We start from the raw sequence: 17,381 nt of genomic DNA, 5'->3' as shown, positions 1-17,381 counted from the left end.
TTTACTAGGCAAAGGGCCAGTTCTACCTTAAAAAAACAGATGGCTCTGGACTTTTCCGGACGTGGTACGACCGCCGCTTTCTCTTTACGTGTTTCCGCTTCTGCTCATGTGACCAGGATACAGCGTCCACTCCTTCCTATCGCCGCTCCTTCTTGGTCCGCAGACCGACACGTCACTGCTCGGCTCTCAACCAAACTTTTCAGAGCAAGCTCTTTCCGCGCGTTTCGCTCCCGCGCCGGCCTATCACAGTTCGGTGGGAACTCATAGTCACGCCTCTCAATGGGTTGAATGACAGCCACATTGTCCACTCAAAAGGAGGAATACAGGCTTGACCCACGCCCTCGGAATGACAGACAGAACCGTTATCCTGTCGGTCCCCCGAAGTGTGTATTGACCGAGGCCAGCCAATGCGGAGAGGGCAGGGAGGCGGGCCTTGACTGCTGTCGGGGTCGGGTGCGCCGCTGAACGGATGGCAGGGGGAGCAGAGTGGTTTCCTGAGGAGCATCCGTGGGGTGAGAAGGCTGTGGGGTAGCGCTAGAGGATTAGCGGCAAGTGCCGCGCCGGGTGTTGGAGAGCCCGGACGAGGTGCTGGAGGCAGGCCTGTAAAGGCGGGGAGCAGAGCCTTCCTGCGGCCTGGCGGAGGAGGGGGCGTGGGGTGTGAGGTGGGGCCGTCCAGCCACTGGGGCACCGGACGATCGGAGGAAGGGTCTTGGCAGAGCAATGCACTCTTGGCCATGAGGGCGTGGGACACACGATCCCGGGTCTAGCTTGGAAGGGCCACGTGGAGTGTGCTGATGTGGTGGGGGTCAGGGGTCAGTGAGGGTGCACAAGAGGACGTGGAAACGTTATGTGGGAAAGCCACCGAGGCTGCAGCCCTGGCATTTAGAGCTAGGGTTAGTATGTCAAGGCTTGCAGACGACAGATGATGAGCAAATTAGAAAAGCGGTTTTTTTTTCCACTTTCTATAACTTATCGGTGTGTGGGGATTACTTAACCGGAACGGGTTGAGAACTCGCAGTATTCAGCTTTAAATTACTAGCCGCCTTCACTCGGTTTTTAAGTCCAGGTTTTAGCACTCTCTCTGCCTTTGCTTACTCTTCAGGTGTGTGGATCTTATCAGCTCAGTGGTGTTTAGTTTCCGTGTCACCTATCCCCGGGGGACAACCACAAACCCCAGAGATGGGACTGAGTTGTTCACTTCCCGGAAATTGTGCGTGATAAGCCTTCCCTTTGGAATTATAATTAAACACATCAAGCCAAACTGCTCTTTTGGTACAGTTTTTTAAAGGAAAGGTGTTAGACTTCTCAGTGTGACTCAGAGAAACCCTGTCTCGAAAAAAAAAAAAAAAAAAGCTTGTAGCCAAACAATTGAGGCTTAGATTTAGGGCTGGATATTATGTCCAGTCAGCCATGATTTCTAGATTTCTACTTTCACTTCTGGAAGTAATGTTCATTACCATCTTCCCTCCCTCCGCACTTTCCTTCCTGCCCAAATTACTTCCCTCTCTTTTCCCGAACCCTCAGCCCTACCCCCTTAACTTTTTCTGTGGCAAGGTCTCACCTTAACCCAAACTGAACTTAACTCTGTATCCATGTTGAACTCACTCGGTGTCACCAAGTGTTGGGAATCTACACATGGGCTAGTGTACGCAGCTTCTCTGTTCTCCTCCCACGTCTACTCATGCATTTTCATGATTGCTTCCTTTTTCCCCTTTAACAAGTACCTTTGTTTGTTTTTCACCTCCTTTCTTCTGCCCCCTTTCCCCTCCACTTCTGTTTCTGTCTGATCCTGGTGTCTTACTTTTGCTATCTGTACTCGGTAGCTGTGCAAGTATGAAACAGTTATGGGTGGAATAGTTGTGATACTGAAGATGGAAACCAGGGCCCTTTTGCCTTTTAGGCAAATGCTCTGTTGTTGAATTACATGGTCAGCCCTTTCAAAGAATTTTATTTTGAGACCAGACTCTTACTAAATTGGCTAGTCTGGTCTGGAGCCTTTGATTCTTCCGCCCCAGTCTCTTGAGTACCTGGGATTATAGACATGTATGGAGTGGTATGTTTTGATTACTCTTTTTGGTCTTTTATTTTTGGCAGGGAAGGCAGTATAACTAGGTCACTAGGTAACCATGACTGGCCTACATGTGCTTTGTAGATCAGACTGGCCTGCCTTTGCCTTCTGATTATTGGGATTGAAGGCGTGAGCCACCAAGCCTGGTCCTACCTTTTTCGACTTGACATATAAACTTAGTGTTTGCTTCCTTGCCTGTACATCAGTCTGTGGTCCCAGATTGGGTTACCTCTATGGTGTTTCTGTAGCTCATAAATACTTTGTGATTCTTAACCATCATAAAAGATTAAAGCTAGTTTAAGTAAGTTTAGGGTATTCAATATCTTACAGTCTTGACTTTTTCCATTTTAGGCATTTGAATATCGTCAGTTGCTACCCATTGATGTCAAGATGACTAAGCTTGGATTTTTGCGATTGTCCTATGAGAAGCAGGACACACTTCTAAAGCTTCTCATCCTGTCAATGGCTGCTGTGTTATGTGAGTCTGTCGTAGTTTCCCCGTGATGCTGCTGTTTGCCTTCTAGTCTTTAATAGCATGCCACCAATTAAAACGTTCGTTTTCTGGGTTTTGCAGCTTTCTCTACTCGTCTCTTTGCTGTGCTGAGATTTGAAAGCGTCATCCATGAGTTTGACCCGTGAGTGCCTTTGCTCTGATATTATTTCCTTTTAGAGACATTGAAGTTCGTGGGTTTTATATGTTTAAGCTCCAAATAACTCTTCAGTGCTGGAGATTATTTTCAGCACATTTAAAGGAAGACTTTTTCAGTGTTTCCCAGTGAGTCTTAGGAACTCAAAAATGTAATAGACTGTTGTAAAGCCTTCCTACTTGAGGTCTGGCTAAGCTGGCTAGGCTAAGAGAAATATGGCTTTTTATTTTGATCAAGTACAGTAATACACCTTAAGGGAAAGAGTCCTGGAGTATATTTAAATCTATAAAGAATATCACAAGTCATGAACTTGAGATCATAGCTTCTTTTCAATTTATTTTTATAGTAGAAATTGGGCGTATTGTTACATTTGAAGGCATTAAAGATATTAAAGCTATGCATGTCCGGCATTGTGACAAATACTACAATCCTGGCCTGTATAGTGAGAGTCTGTCTCAAAAGATTAAAAAAAAAACAATACAAATTAAAAATAAAAAACTTGGAGCATGGTGGCACATGTCTTTAATCCTAGCACTTGGGAGGAAGAAGCAGGCAGATCTCTGTGAGACCAAGACCAGGTTGGTTTACATAGTGAGTTTCAGGCCACAAGCCTACAAGGCAGTATAGTGAGGTCCTGTCTCAAAAGAACCAAACGAAATGAAGCAAAACCCACTGTGAGGCTGGAGAGACGGTTAAGAGTACATCCTGCTCTTGCAGAGGACCCACATTTAGTTTCCAGCACCCAGGTAAGATGACTCTAGACTACCATGAAGCTTCTGACACTTTCAGACACCTTCATAAACACATAATTAAAAAAATATATTAAAAAAACCCTCCCAAGCCCTAAATAAAAATTCTTAAGATTTTGTTTATTAGCTTAAAAAAGATACAATGAAGCCTTGTAGTATTAGTAACTAGCATTACCTGCGGTGTGGTGGTGCATGTCTATAACCTCAGGACCCTAGGGGCCAAGAGGCAAGAGGATTATGGCAAGTTGGAAGTCAACTCTGGATACATAGGTCATCTCAAACAAACGAGAAAGAAAAACAACAACAAAAAAACCGAGTGGGCCAACAGTATGGGTCAGTGGGTAAAGGCACTTGCTGCTAGGATTCAGTTAGATCCTCAGAACTCACACGGTGGAGGGAAGGAATTAATACTTGAGAGTTGTCTGCTACTGTCCACATACAGTGTGACACCGCCTCTCCAAACCCCTTTAAAGAATTATTTTTAAATCTGATATTTTCTAAGCATCTTTTCTTTTTTTTCTGCTGAGCACTATTTACAGATTTTCTTTAAATCTCCAAAACAACCCAGTGAAATACAGGCACAGTTCTTTTTTCTGTTGATGAGAAGACTGGGACTGTGTCCACAGTTACACATTTACTAGATGGAAGCCACGGTTTGAACGTAGGTTTGTCTCACTGCACAGACTGGGGTCATTGTTAATATTGGCTAAAGTTAAGGCTGATGATAAAATTGGAAGTGAGAGTTACAGACTTTCGACTTATCAAAAGCTTAAAAATAACATGTTCATATTTAATGACATTGCCTTAAAAGTTTAAAGTCTGTACTTGGTTTGCAGACTTGTCATTTTGTTTTGTGTTTTAAAGAATTTGGAGGTCTTGTATGTATTTTCTTTGGGGAGTTCTGAAATGATTTTACTTTTTTTTTTTTTTTTTTTTTTTTTAATAAATGAGGTAACTTTCTGTGCTGGTTAGTTTTGACTGTTAACTTGACACACTAGAATCACCTGGGAAGAGAATCTTTTTGTGGTTGTTTGTGTTTCGAGACAGGGTCTTAGTTTGTCACCCTATCTTTCCCAGAATTCTATGTAGACCAGCCTGGCCTTGAAGTTACAGAGATCTGTCTGCCTGCCTCTGTGTCCTTCTCACTGGAACTAAAAGTGTGTGCCACTACTGTAGCCTGGGAAGAGAGTCTGGATGAGTTATCTACATCAGGTTGGCTTGTAGGCATATTTGTGGGGGACTGTCTTGATTGTTATTTAGTCAGGAAGACCCCGTATATGGCATCATTCCCTAGGTCTGAATGGTTTAAGAGAGAGATAACTAAGAACAGGCAAGCAGGCAGACAGGTAGGGAGGCCTGTATGTATTAGCTTATTTCTTTGCTGTTGCCTGTGGATGTGACTAGATTTTAACTTCGTTGCTAGCATAGACTGTTACCTGGAATTGTAAGCCAAATACTTGCTTTTTCCCCTTTGTTGTTTTTGTCTTTATCTAAATACATTAGTTTTTTTGTTCTTCAGCTTTTAAAAATAAGTAATAGTTGTGTCATTTCTCTACTCCCTGTCTGCCCTCTAGCTCTTACTGTTTTTTGTCAGGGTACTTTATCACAGCAACAGAAATGGATGTAGAACACATACCTTTTTTTCTTTTCTTTTTTGTTTGCTGTTTTGAGATAGAGTTTTATGTAGGGTAGCCTCTAACTGTTCTGTAGCTGGCTGAGCATGCCTTTGAACTCCTTATCCTCCTGTCTCCTTCTCCCAAGTGCTGGGATTACAGGTATGTGCCCCATGTCTAACTTCTGTCTCTTGATCAAACTGTTAGAGCTTCATTCTTAGACTTTCTGTATGGGCAGATATTGAGGTGAGCTAATCAGGGAAAGGAAAGTGTTTGTTGTAGAACGGGAAGACACTGTACAAATGATTTGAGTATTCAAATCCCCTTTCTTAGTCTGCCTCCTACATGTAGGTAATGTCCGTGATCACAGTAACATGTCGACTGCCTTCTAGAGCCCTCATCCTCTGTCTGTGGCAGCTACCCCGGAGGACAGGGCTTGGTGCTAGTCTATGTTTCTCCTTACCTCACCTGTCAACACTTGACTGACCAAGAAGAAATACAGGGTTAGGGAGGTTGGCCGGGAAGTGATTATTCCTAGTTAGAGACCTCATTTCTTTATTTGATTTTATTCCACCTCCCTCTTCCTTTCACTTAAGGAAAGGCTCTAAAATCTGTGTTCATGATTAGGTTTTTTTTTTTTTTTTAGTTTTTCAAGACAGGGTTTCTCTGTGTAGCCCTGGCTGTCCTGGAACTCACTCTGTAGACCAGGCTGGCCTCGAACTCAGAAATCCGCCTGCCTCTGCCTCCCAAGTGCTGTGATTAAAGGCGTGCGCCACCACCGCCCGGCTCATGTTTAGTTCTTAACATTTCTTGTTAAACACTTTTTATGTAATGTTATGCTAGGCTGCATCGTAGGTGGTGTTCACATATATTTGAAATAACATGAGTGGACCTTATTAGAAGTTTAAACACTCATTAGGAAGTTCTTGTTACCATGTGGTTAACTTTTTCTCCATTGTTCATATGGTGTTATGCCAGTCTTTATAGGTGTTCATGACTTAGAGGTTTCTATGTGTCCTTGTGGTAGAGGAGTAAAAACCATGCTTGTCACTTGAAAAGGGTCAGATCTACTAGTTCTTGCCTCAGAAGTCTTGTGTTTTGGGTACTTTTGCTGGCTTTGTTATCTGTCATAGGCTAGCGTCTTAAAGTGTCCTGTCTCAGTGCTTTGTTGTGGACATTAGATTTCTAGTTATTTCCTTCAGTGAACAGCAGTGCTGTAATTGATTCAAGCGTGGCATAGAAATAGAGATTTAAGTTAGTATAAATGATCTTGATGACTTAATTTTTAGTAGTAAACTTTTTTCAAGTAATGCAGTATCCTTCAGTGTCATAATCTGAAAAACAGGCTCATTGCAAACTAGGACACATTCGAGAACAGAGATTCGGGGGACATTTCTTTTCTTTCTTACTCTAGGTACTTTAATTATCGGACTACCCGGTTTCTGGCTGAGGAGGGGTTTTATAAATTCCATAACTGGTTTGATGACCGGGCTTGGTACCCTTTGGGCCGAATCATTGGAGGAACAATTTACCCAGGTGAGGGGGACAGGTTTTGTTGTGTTTGTAAGGATGGTGTGGTGTTTGTATGCTGTGAAACAACTCTTTCTGTTTGTTCCAGGATACTTGTAATTTCATTCTGATTACAGATTTCCAAAAGTTGATCTTATGAAGAACATGTGTGGGATGGTGGAGCTGGGGTGAGGGGAGGATGTCTTACACATTCTGGATCTGTGATCAAATCCTTCATAGAGAAGTGTAGACATTTAGTACAGTCACTGTGTTAGTATTCTGATGGTTTGTCAAGACCTGTTGACGTTTGGGTTGACGCTGTCCTGTTCTTTTCTTACCAGGACAACCTAATGCGATTGCTTTTTCCTGTTCCAGGCTTAATGATCACGTCTGCTGCAATCTACCATGTCCTCCATTTCTTCCACATCACCATTGACATCCGGAATGTCTGTGTCTTCCTGGCCCCTCTCTTCTCCTCCTTCACCACCATTGTTACGTACCACCTTACCAAAGAGCTCAAGGTAAAGGACACGAGAGGCAGGAAGCTTGGGACTGAATGTTGTTGAATCTCCAGTAAGTACGGAAGGGGTGGAGGAATCTAGAGCCTTAGAAGGGCAGGAAGTATTGAGGGGAGATGTGTACAAGTATCTGCTTACACCACAGGTAGTGACCTAAGCGACACACCAAAGGAAGGACACCTCCAAAGTTCAACTTGGACAACTGATGAATTTTATTGGGGTTGAAGAAATATGAGTGAGGGATTACTCAAATAAAAGCAGAAATGACTCAAAAAATGACAGACACATCACCAAAACCCCATCCCAGCATGGGTAGCAGCTTACAAAACAGCTGGAATCCCAGAGCTTACTGCATGACTTGCAAACAGCTTGACAGATTGGACAGTGTTTCTTTCAGGCACCTCAGTTTGTCTGGGCCTCTTCCAGGCAGCCTGGCAGGTCTGAGCCTCTTCTAGGCTGCCCTGCTTGTCTGAGAATGTCTTTGAACAGTTCTTACTGTTTATATAAACTTGGTCCAGGGGCCTTGTGACTCTGGTTTTGTTTCAGGGAATTCCTAAAGCCTTTTATTTATTTATGTTCTGAGTTTAAGGCACTTCCCTGCGTGGTGGAATGACTCCCTTTAAAACAGTGGTTCTCAATCAGTGGGTCATGAATCCTTTGCAAATCTCTGTCTCCAAAAATACTTATATTGCAGTTTATAACAGTAGGAAAATTACAGTTATGAAGTAGCAACAAAAAATAATCTTATGGTTGGGGTCACTGCAACATGAACTCTGTTAAACAGTTGCAGTATTAGGGAAGGTTGAGAACCACTGCTGTAGAATTTCCCTTTAGGGTGGCTTGTTAGATCTTGAAGGAAATTGGAAATTGTTACACCTTGGGGAGCCAGAGGCTAAAGACAACATGTGTTGAGCTGAATTAGTGGATAACACGTGCTGTTTTATCATTTGCAACTGTTTGCCCTCATAAGGGGACATTTGAAATTCAAACATAAATTGCTATGTAAAGAAATAATAAAGCAGTTAATATATATAAAATTGTTATGTTTAGATTTTTAATCTCTCACCAATATAAAAAAGAAGGGAAAAAAAAAGCTACACATTTTCCACAGTGTTTATTTCTACTGGAAATAGGCATTTGGAAATTATTTGTTGATAACATTTTTAAAAGCATTTTGAAATCCTACAGCATTTTGGCTTGGTAATGCTGATTCTCCCTTTTCAGGTTTCTTGCTGACCTTGATTCTTTGAACTCTATTCTTAGTCTGTGGCCTTAGTGTTAGGGTCGTACCTCAGAAGTGACCAAATAGCAGGAGGGCTTGAGAAGCCACTGTCAGTGTGGAAGGCTTTATCCTTTAGAGTGATAATCAGCAAACAAGTATGTTTGTTTGTTTGTTTGTTTGTTTTTGAGTATGGTTTTATTCTGACCTTAAAGGTTGCCTGGTAACCCTCCAACTTTATTGTCTAAGCTCCTGACCTCTTTAGTCTAGGTAGATTATCACTTTTTATTGAGTTGTTTGGAGATAAGATTTTCAAATGGAGCCCAGGCTGGCCACAGAATTGCCATCTTTCTGTCTCTGCTTTCCAAGAGCTGGGGTTACATGTGTTTGCTATCATGCATTGTTCTTTTTTAACTTAAATAATAACTTTATTCCTTTGTTGTAGATTGGCTTCTTTGTGATGTGTAGTCACTGTTAGAGGAGGGCACTAATGAGCCTGTAGCTAAACAAGCTATTCTGCTGCAAATTCTCTGATTTTGTTTTTGTTCTGTTTTTAAACAGACTCTTACTGTATAGTTCTGACTGACCTCAAACACACAGAGATTTATCTGCTTCTGCCTCTACCTCTGGAGTGTTGAGATTAAAGGTGTGTGTCATCATACCCAGCAGGCTCTGGTTTTGACAGCTCATGTGATTGTTGTTATTATTTTGAGGCAGGGTATCATGCAGTCCAAGCTAATCTTGAACTCACTGCATAGCCAAGCATGACCTTGAATGTCTGGTCTTCTTACATAATCCCATCAGCTCTCAGATTCTGGGATTATGGGCATGTGCCACCCTGCCTGGTTTATGTGGTGCCAGGGATCAAAGAAGGCTTTCATGTATGCTAGGCACATGAACACATGACCAGCTGAGTTACAGCCCTAATTACCCTCCTTTTACAGCTTCTATTTTTGTTTGTTTTAGAAAGAATCGTGCTCTTACTTAGGTTGGTCTTGTACTTGCCTATTTCTGCTGAGATCACAGGCCTGTTCACTGTACCCAGCAGCTCGTATGATGTATTAGTCTCAGTGTGTCTGTACACTGTTAGAGTTGATAGTCTTATTCAGAAGTGACTATGAAGGGTTGGGCTTTGTTGTGCTATGTGCATTTCCAGCACCTCATATTGACCTTGAAAATTGTCGATGCTCTCAGTGTGTCCCTGATAGACAGAGTAGACCAGTAGATCCTCGGTTATCCTAGAGGTATATCAGTGTTAACTTCTGCTCTTCTAGGATGCAGGAGCCGGGCTTCTTGCTGCTGCCATGATTGCTGTAGTTCCTGGGTATATTTCTCGATCTGTAGCTGGCTCCTATGATAATGAAGGTAAGATTTAGAATGCTGAAGGGGATGTGTTTATTATCTACTGAAGTTTCTCAAGGTGCTGAGTTTAGGTTCCTCTATTGCTTAGCAGTAATAAAACTGGAGTTGGTGAGCAGATTAGAAACGGGATCTTAGACAGGTATCTCCTCCTGTCATACGCTCTAGTGAGGTAGTTGGGAACTTTAAAACTTAATATTGGTTAAGTGTGTATCTACATGCATGCGTATCCATGCTTTTATGTCAGGGTGAGAGGAGAGGCTGCAGCTGTCAGTTCTTTTCTGTCACGCGGTTTTCAGGGATTGAATTTACGCCATTAGACTTGGGAGCAGGTGGCTTTGCAAGGCGAGCCATCTTGTCAGCGCTCGCTGGGGACTTCCTCACAGGCCTGTGCTCCCTCTCTGGACTCCTCACACTTCACTGTTGTCTTAACGTTATAACCGTTGTTCCTAATTTTCTTTGTGTGTCTTTAAATTTATAGTGATTTTTATTGGCTTATTTTTAAAAGCACCATGTTTTTGTTGAAACATATTGGGAAACATGTTACTTGTTATAAAGATAGGTAATGAATTAGATTATTTTGTTCTATAATTAAGAAATTAAGAGATAGGAGCTGTCGTCTCGTAATCTGTTAAGGAATTTAATAATGGATCTATAAAAATAACTCTAGCTGAGTATGGTTGTGTTTACCTATAATTCTGACACTTAAGCAGGAAGATGGGGGTTCAAGGACATCCTTGACTATACAGTGAGCTTGAGGCCAGCCTGGGCTGCATAAGACATTGTTTCAGAAAGTAAAAACAAGCTAAAAAAAAAAAAAAACAACAACAACCCAAAGCTGGGCCTGATACCACATTCCTTAATCTTAGCATTCAAAGTGAAAAGGGAGGGTACTGAGTTCAAGTCCAGCCTGGGCTTCATGGTGTGAGTCCAGCTTTGGCTACATACTGAATTTTAGACCAGCCAGGCTGCCTCGCACAAATCAACATTTTTTTTTTTTTTAAAGCTCTCTAGCATTCTGCTTTGGGAATGTCTAGTGAAGAGAAATTAATTTGATTTTGGGTATCAAAGGAAAGCTTTTTGGAAGTGGTTGAAGTTGATCTGGACCAAATTTGGGAATCCATGAGGCAGTTTTTTCCAGGGTCAGGGAGTGTGTGTGTGTGTGTATGTGTTTTTGTGGGGGGTTGGGGGGGTGAGTTGAATCTAGGGCTTTAGGAATGCTAGACAAGTGTTCTACCTTTGAGCCAGAGCCCCCAAGTCATCCACCGGTCAGCTGTTAAGGAGAGCAGCATTCAGAATAAAAGGTATATCGGTTAAGACTAGCTAGATTTACTACCCACAAGTAAAACACTGTTATGGCCAATATTTTCCAGTTGCTTTCTGTATTCTAAGGGGATTTATGTGCACTGCATTTTTTTTTTTTTACAATGACGTCAATAAATAGGTATTTATTGTAGACTCCATGGGCTGGAGGTGCAGCTTGGTGGATGAGGCTTTGTCTAGCATGCATGAGGTCCTGGGTTCAATCCACAGCACTTGGGGGATAAAATTATACTCAAAACACGGGAAGTAAAGGCAAAGGGAAGTAAAATAATTTGCCTAAAATTATACGTATACTGAGTAGTAGTTTAGAAACGTGAATCTAGTTAGTGTGCTCCAGAATTGTCTTCTTTTTTTGTTACCTTTTCCATTGATTGTATATATGTAAGTGAAGGTGCCTGAAGAGGACAGAACTAGAGTTACAGATGGTTGTGAGCCAGCAGATGTGGGCGCCGGGAACCACATTTGGGTTGTCTGAAACAGTATTTGTTCTTAACCATTCAGCAATTTCCAGTTCCTAGAAAAGTAGTTTTGTTTTTTCCTGGGTTGGGGGTGTGTTGAGACAAGGTTTCTCTATGTAATCCTGGCTGTCCTGGATCCCACTCTGTAGATGAGGCAAACCACAAATTCAAAGATCTGCCCTCCTCTGCCTTCTGAGTGCTGGGATTAAAGGCTCAGCTCCTAGAAAAGTGTTGTAAAATAGTGTCAGTATGGCGTCTGAGTCTCTGTTGTTTTCTGCAGGAATTGCTATCTTTTGCATGCTGCTTACTTACTTCATGTGGATCAAGGCAGTGAAGACTGGTTCCATCTATTGGGCTGCCAAGTGTGCCCTTGCTTATTTCTACATGGTAACTTTGTGTGTGTGTGTGCGTGTGTGCATGCATCCGTGTGTGTATGTTCTTTGTGTCTCTTTGTCCCTGTCTTTGTTCTGGTGCACGGAATTGAGCCCATGGTGTGCATCTTATTTATCACTGTGCTACGTCTCTAGCTTCTCTACATATTTTTAATTTTAAAATTAAATTCTCTTTCCCCCCTAGTTGTCTTTGATATGGGGTCTCATGTGTCCTAGGTTGTTCTTAACCTGTGGCTGAGGATGACCTGCTGATCCTCCAGGCTCTGCTTTCTGAGAGCTGGGATTGCTGATGTACCATAATGTCTGGGTTACTCAATGCCTGGGATTGAACCCAGGGCTTTGTGTATGTGTGGCAAGCTCTCTGCTAGCCTAGCTACAGCCCTAGCCCTCTGTTTTTCAGTCTGCTAATAAAAGGTTTCAAATTCTTTATTATTGTATTTCCTATGGGTACATGTTGGTTTCCTCATTTTTGTTATTTCCTATAAAAATTTCCTTTTCTTTTTTTTTGGTTTGGTTTTTTGAGACAGGGTTTCTCTGTGTAGCCCTGGCTATCCTGGAACTCACTCTGTAGACCAGGCTAGCCTCAAACTCAGAAATCCGCCGGTCTCTGCCTCCCAAGTGCTGGGATTAAAGGCGTGCACCATCACTGCAAAATTTCCTTTTCTAATACATATTTTTTTCTGTATGATTCTACATCTATCTCTTGACTTTCTTTACATCTCTGCTTCTACTTAGATTTTGTGTGTGATGTAATTGGTTTCATCCATATTTACCTTGTAGCTTGAGGTGTCTTGGGTCACACTTGAGCATGGTGTGAGTAGTGCTCAGAGGGCCTGTTGTTTGTATCCTCTCGCAGGTCTCGTCATGGGGAGGCTATGTGTTCCTGATCAACTTGATCCCTCTTCACGTCCTGGTGCTAATGCTTACAGGCCGCTTTTCTCACCGGATCTATGTAGCCTACTGTACTGTTTACTGCCTCGGCACCATTCTTTCTATGCAGATCTCCTTCGTTGGTTTCCAGGTAAACCTTAGACTTTGCAGAATTTTCTGCAGCCAAATGTTTTTGAGTAGCTTTAACTGGATTGACTTAGGTTAGATTCTCTTAAGAACATGAATTGCAGTTTGTATTTTGGGCTGCTTTTTTTTTTTTTTTTTTTTTTAAGACGGTTCCATGAGGGGAGGTTTATTAAGAGAGTGGGAGAGTGGGAGGAGAGAGAGAGAGGGGTAGAGAGAGTAGAGAAGTGGAGGCCAGCCATGACCACGTGGAGAGAGGGGGAAGGGAAGGGGGGAGGGGAGACGGCAACCTGCAGGCGCGGGTCAGCGGAGCAAGAGAGCTTTAGGCTGCTTTTTTAACTGAAACAACAGACTCATTGATTACTAGAATCTGCTTCTATCAGCATGTCAGCATTTGCTGCGTGCTCTTTGCATTTGGTGGCTCTTTGGCTTGGGTTTGTGAGGAGGAGGGCCAGTTCAGTTACACAAGGTCAAAGTTTAAACTTGAGGAAAGCTTAAAATCCCAGCCCTTTTAGTGGAATGACCCCATTTAGTGGCAGTGACTCTGATCACCTTAGTGGGGCCAGTGTGAGCTCTTGAAAAGTAAAGCACAAACCTTTATCCAAGTTACAATATACAGGTAACAGGAAACTATGTGTGTTTGGTTTCTTTGTTTGTTTGTTTTTGGTTTTTCGAGGCAGGGTTTCTCTGTGTAGTCCTGGTGTGTTTGGTTTCTTGTATAAAGTTCTCGTCTTTAGAGATAAGCAAATACTTGTAGTCACTTTGTATATAAAGTTTGCCGCTTGGTGGAATGTGTGGGAGATGTAATATGCTAACCCTTGAGGAAGCTGGACAGAGAGATAGGAGGTACTTCTGTTAGCTGTCTCCACAGTTCAGGAGTTCTAAAAGGTTGTTGCAGAGCATCAGTATTACGAGCGTTTGGACTCCGGTTAGCCATGCGGATTCTGTAGAGGGAGGACGGTGTCCTCCAATACTGAAACCCTGTCCAACAGACCACAGAATGAACAAACCAAGGACCCAGGCCAAGCCAAACTAAGTGAAACAATAAAAAAGACCTGTTGAATGAGACTCTGGGGTGGGGCTCAACAGCCTGCTTTAACGTTAGTTAAACCAGTTATGATGCTCACTCTGTTTATAGAACCGCTGTGTATGGAAAGAGTATTTAGTGCTGTGAGACATAGGTGCCATTGATTTGTCAGGTTTGGAGGTGATAGTTACATTGAATTTTATATGGTGAGTTTTAGGGGAAGGGAATTGGGGGAAAATGCCAGTCTACACTAAGGAAGTCGCCTGAGCAAATGCCATAGATATAATTATGGTGGTATACTTTGTTGTCCTCCAAACATTCCTTGGAAAATATGTTCAGTAAATTAAACCCCCTTATACTGGTCCTTGTTCATTTTGGAACTTCAGAACTCATTTGACTCCTTGAGCTAAATAGATCAGGAAAATGCCAACCTTGGATGAACTCATTCTGGGTTTTTTGTTTTGTTTTATTTTGTTGCTTTGCTCCATACCTACCTCCCTGCTAGCCTGTCCTTTCATCAGAACACATGGCAGCCTTTGGAGTGTTTGGTCTCTGTCAGATCCATGCTTTCGTGGATTACCTGCGCAGCAAGTTGAATCCACAGCAATTTGAAGTTCTTTTCCGGAGTGTTATCTCTCTGGTTGGCTTTGTCCTCCTCACCGTGGGAGCTCTCCTCATGCTGACAGGTAGAGGATTCTTTTACTTTTCTTTTTATTTCAAGCACTAAAGTTCTACTTAAAAAAATTAATTTAATTTTATGTGTATGGGTGTTTTGTTTGTATGAATGCCTGTGTACCATATGTGTGCCTGGCCCCTGAGGAGGCCAGAAGAGTGCTTCAGATGCCCTAGAACTGGAGTTGCAGACAGTAGTGAGCCACCACATGTTTGCTGAAAACTGAACTCCCATCCTCTGCAAGACCAGCAAGTGCTGGTGTCTCCAGTCCCGGAGTCCTACTTTTAAAACGTTCTTCTGCTTATCAGCCTGTTTGGATTCTGCATAGCAGGCTATCGTTGTAGAGTTGCTAAAGGACTGACTGTCTAGCCTTGCCAGTGTTTTTTCAGTTTTCTTTTCTTTCCTATTGGTTAGCATGTAGAAATCCTTACACCCTTGGTCATATTTTAAGTCATGACACTCGTCTCATTCTATGGAAACTAAATCATGGCTATTTAGTTTAGATGGTAGTCTCCATTTTTCATTTTTTTTTTAACTTATATTTCTCAGAAGCTAATTTGGTTTTTCTAATTTATAGCAGGATGAAGGACCTAGTTCACTTAGATTCTGGAGTTGGCCTTGATTGGTTGATTTGACCAGATCACACCTAAGGTCTTCCTTTCCAGGAGGCTTCTCTGACTCCCTCCCCAAACCCTGTGAATTTATGTATGCCCTAATTATTGCACTGGTTAAAATACTCTCAAGATAAAAAGAAAAGGAGTGAAATTCTGTAAATAAAATTTATGGTAGTAAAGCAAAAAAAGCCCTTTCTGTCTCAGAATTTTACTAAAATGTAGTGCTGTGGGCTGGTGAGACGGGTCAGTGGATGGAAGTGCTTTAGTGCAGCCCTGCCGTCCTGGGGTGAAGTGAGATGGGTCAGTGGATGGAGGGCTTTAGTGCAGCCCTGCCGTCCTGGGGTGAAGTGAGATGGGTCAGTGGATGGGAGGGCTTTAGTGCAGCCCTGCCGTCCTGGGGTGATGGTGAGACGGGTCAGTGGATGGAAGAGCTTTAGTGCAGCCCTGCCGTCCTGGGGTGAAGTGAGTAGCTGAGACAGTTCAGTCCCCAGGAGCTTGGAGGTAATCTAGTCTGCAATATGAAGTATGGCAGAAACAGTAAGGGAAATCCTGCTTCAGACAAGGAGGCTGGCAAGAACCGGCTCCCACAGTTGTCCTCTTCAGCACTCTGCGCGTATTCAGACACAGTACACAGGCACATGGATAATAAGGTGGGAGGTTGTAATTAGTTAGCATTGTAGCTCTATGTTCTAGGAGTAGATGATAAATATTGTCTTTTTTTTTCCCAGGAAAAATCTCTCCCTGGACGGGGCGTTTCTACTCTCTGCTGGACCCCTCGTACGCTAAGAATAACATCCCCATTATCGCCTCCGTGTCCGAGCACCAGCCCACAACCTGGTCCTCCTACTATTTTGATCTACAGCTCCTTGTCTTCATGTTTCCAGGTCTGTCTTGCATTTTGATTCCAATATATTTGAATTCTTGCGTAAGAATCACCCTTTGATTCCAATATATTAACTACTCTCTTAATTTTTTATATTTTTACATAATTTTATTGCAATACTACAATATATTTTGTATTTGTATTATAATAAATGTTACAATATTATAAAATATTACAATAATTTTATTATACATTTACAGATATCTTTATTTATATGTATAGGTAGGTATGTGCACATGCCAAGCGAGGGTGTTGGATACCCTGGAGGTTAGGGGCAGTTATAAGCTGTCCCATGTGGGTACTTATATGTAATATTCAGTAGCATATTTTTCCACCAACTCAGTTTTCTTCTTGGCCTGTTGAAGTTCTATGTTGAGTTTTTGTAGTTAAAGTAATTTGAATATTATACAAATAATAGAGATAAGTTAAAAAACACAAAAGAGCAAATTTGCACTAGATCTTACTACTTGTTCTACCACTGTTAACATTTTAAATTAGATGCAATGATGGATGTTTATCATCTTAGTACTTGGAAGCCTGAGGCAGGAGGATTGTGAGTTTGAGTTTGCCCTGGGCTACATAATGAAACATTCTCAAAAAGCCCTTACAAAACACCTCAGTGTCGGTATTAGTTAGCTTTGAGACAGGATCTTATTGTCTGTTCCTTGCTAACCTGGAACTGGCTTCAAACTTAGAGAGATCTGCCTGCTTCTGTCTTCCTTGCAAGGGCTGGGATTAAAGGCCTTGGATCAGTCCTTAGCTTCAGGGGACAAATGGTAACAATGTGTGCTGATTTAGAATTTATGGAAATATTTTTTCATGTATAGATGTGTAAAGATGTGGAAAAGGACAGGGACCTATAACTTCTTGTAGCGGCATCTTAATGTATTTCATACTTAAAATATGGTGTAATTAGCCATCTCTTTTGCTAGGCATAAGATCATTTGTGTTCATTTGGTATATAAGAATGTTGTAGTAAACATCTTTGCATATTTTTTCTGATCAATTCCTAGAATGAGTTACTGAGATAATGTGTGAAATCATCCAGTCATAATGAAGATATTTTTCCTCGTAGATGTCTGTCTGCAGGGCTCAGCTACTTATGTGTCTCTCCCTCTTTTGCAGTCGGCCTGTATTACTGCTTTAGCAACCTGTCCGATGCTCGGATTTTTATCATCATGTATGGTGTGACCAGCATGTACTTCTCAGCTGTCATGGTGAGGAGTCCCTCGGTTCTAGCAGCTTTATCCCTGACTCTGAGGTCCGGCCCTCTCCTCTCCTCTCCTCTCCTCTCCTCCCCTCCCCTCCCCTCCCC

At 42.3% G+C, this 17,381-nt stretch overlaps 1 protein-coding gene across 1 annotated transcript in view; it reads left to right on the top strand.

Annotated features, from left to right (window-relative positions):
* Window positions 1-449: 449 nt before the first annotated feature.
* The window catches only part of Stt3a (STT3 oligosaccharyltransferase complex catalytic subunit A), a 28,719-nt gene continuing 11,787 nt past the window's right edge, over window positions 450-17,381 (top strand). The window contains exons 1-11 of the mRNA XM_028755792.1: window positions 450-512; window positions 2,420-2,546; window positions 2,643-2,703; window positions 6,492-6,613; window positions 6,962-7,107; window positions 9,598-9,688; window positions 11,744-11,850; window positions 12,712-12,876; window positions 14,402-14,582; window positions 15,912-16,067; window positions 17,192-17,283. Coding sequence (XP_028611625.1) covers window positions 2,459-2,546; window positions 2,643-2,703; window positions 6,492-6,613; window positions 6,962-7,107; window positions 9,598-9,688; window positions 11,744-11,850; window positions 12,712-12,876; window positions 14,402-14,582; window positions 15,912-16,067; window positions 17,192-17,283 — 1,209 coding nt within the window. The 5' untranslated portion in view covers window positions 450-512; window positions 2,420-2,458. The remainder of the gene's footprint in view (window positions 513-2,419; window positions 2,547-2,642; window positions 2,704-6,491; window positions 6,614-6,961; window positions 7,108-9,597; window positions 9,689-11,743; window positions 11,851-12,711; window positions 12,877-14,401; window positions 14,583-15,911; window positions 16,068-17,191; window positions 17,284-17,381) is intronic.

Source organism: Grammomys surdaster, unplaced genomic scaffold, assembly GCF_004785775.1.
Source record: "Grammomys surdaster isolate TR1022 unplaced genomic scaffold, NIH_TR_1.0 126086, whole genome shotgun sequence".
Lineage (NCBI taxonomy): Eukaryota > Metazoa > Chordata > Mammalia > Rodentia > Muridae > Grammomys > Grammomys surdaster.
Note: the sequence above shows the minus strand (reverse complement) of the source record. Positions and strands in the feature narration are given on the sequence as shown.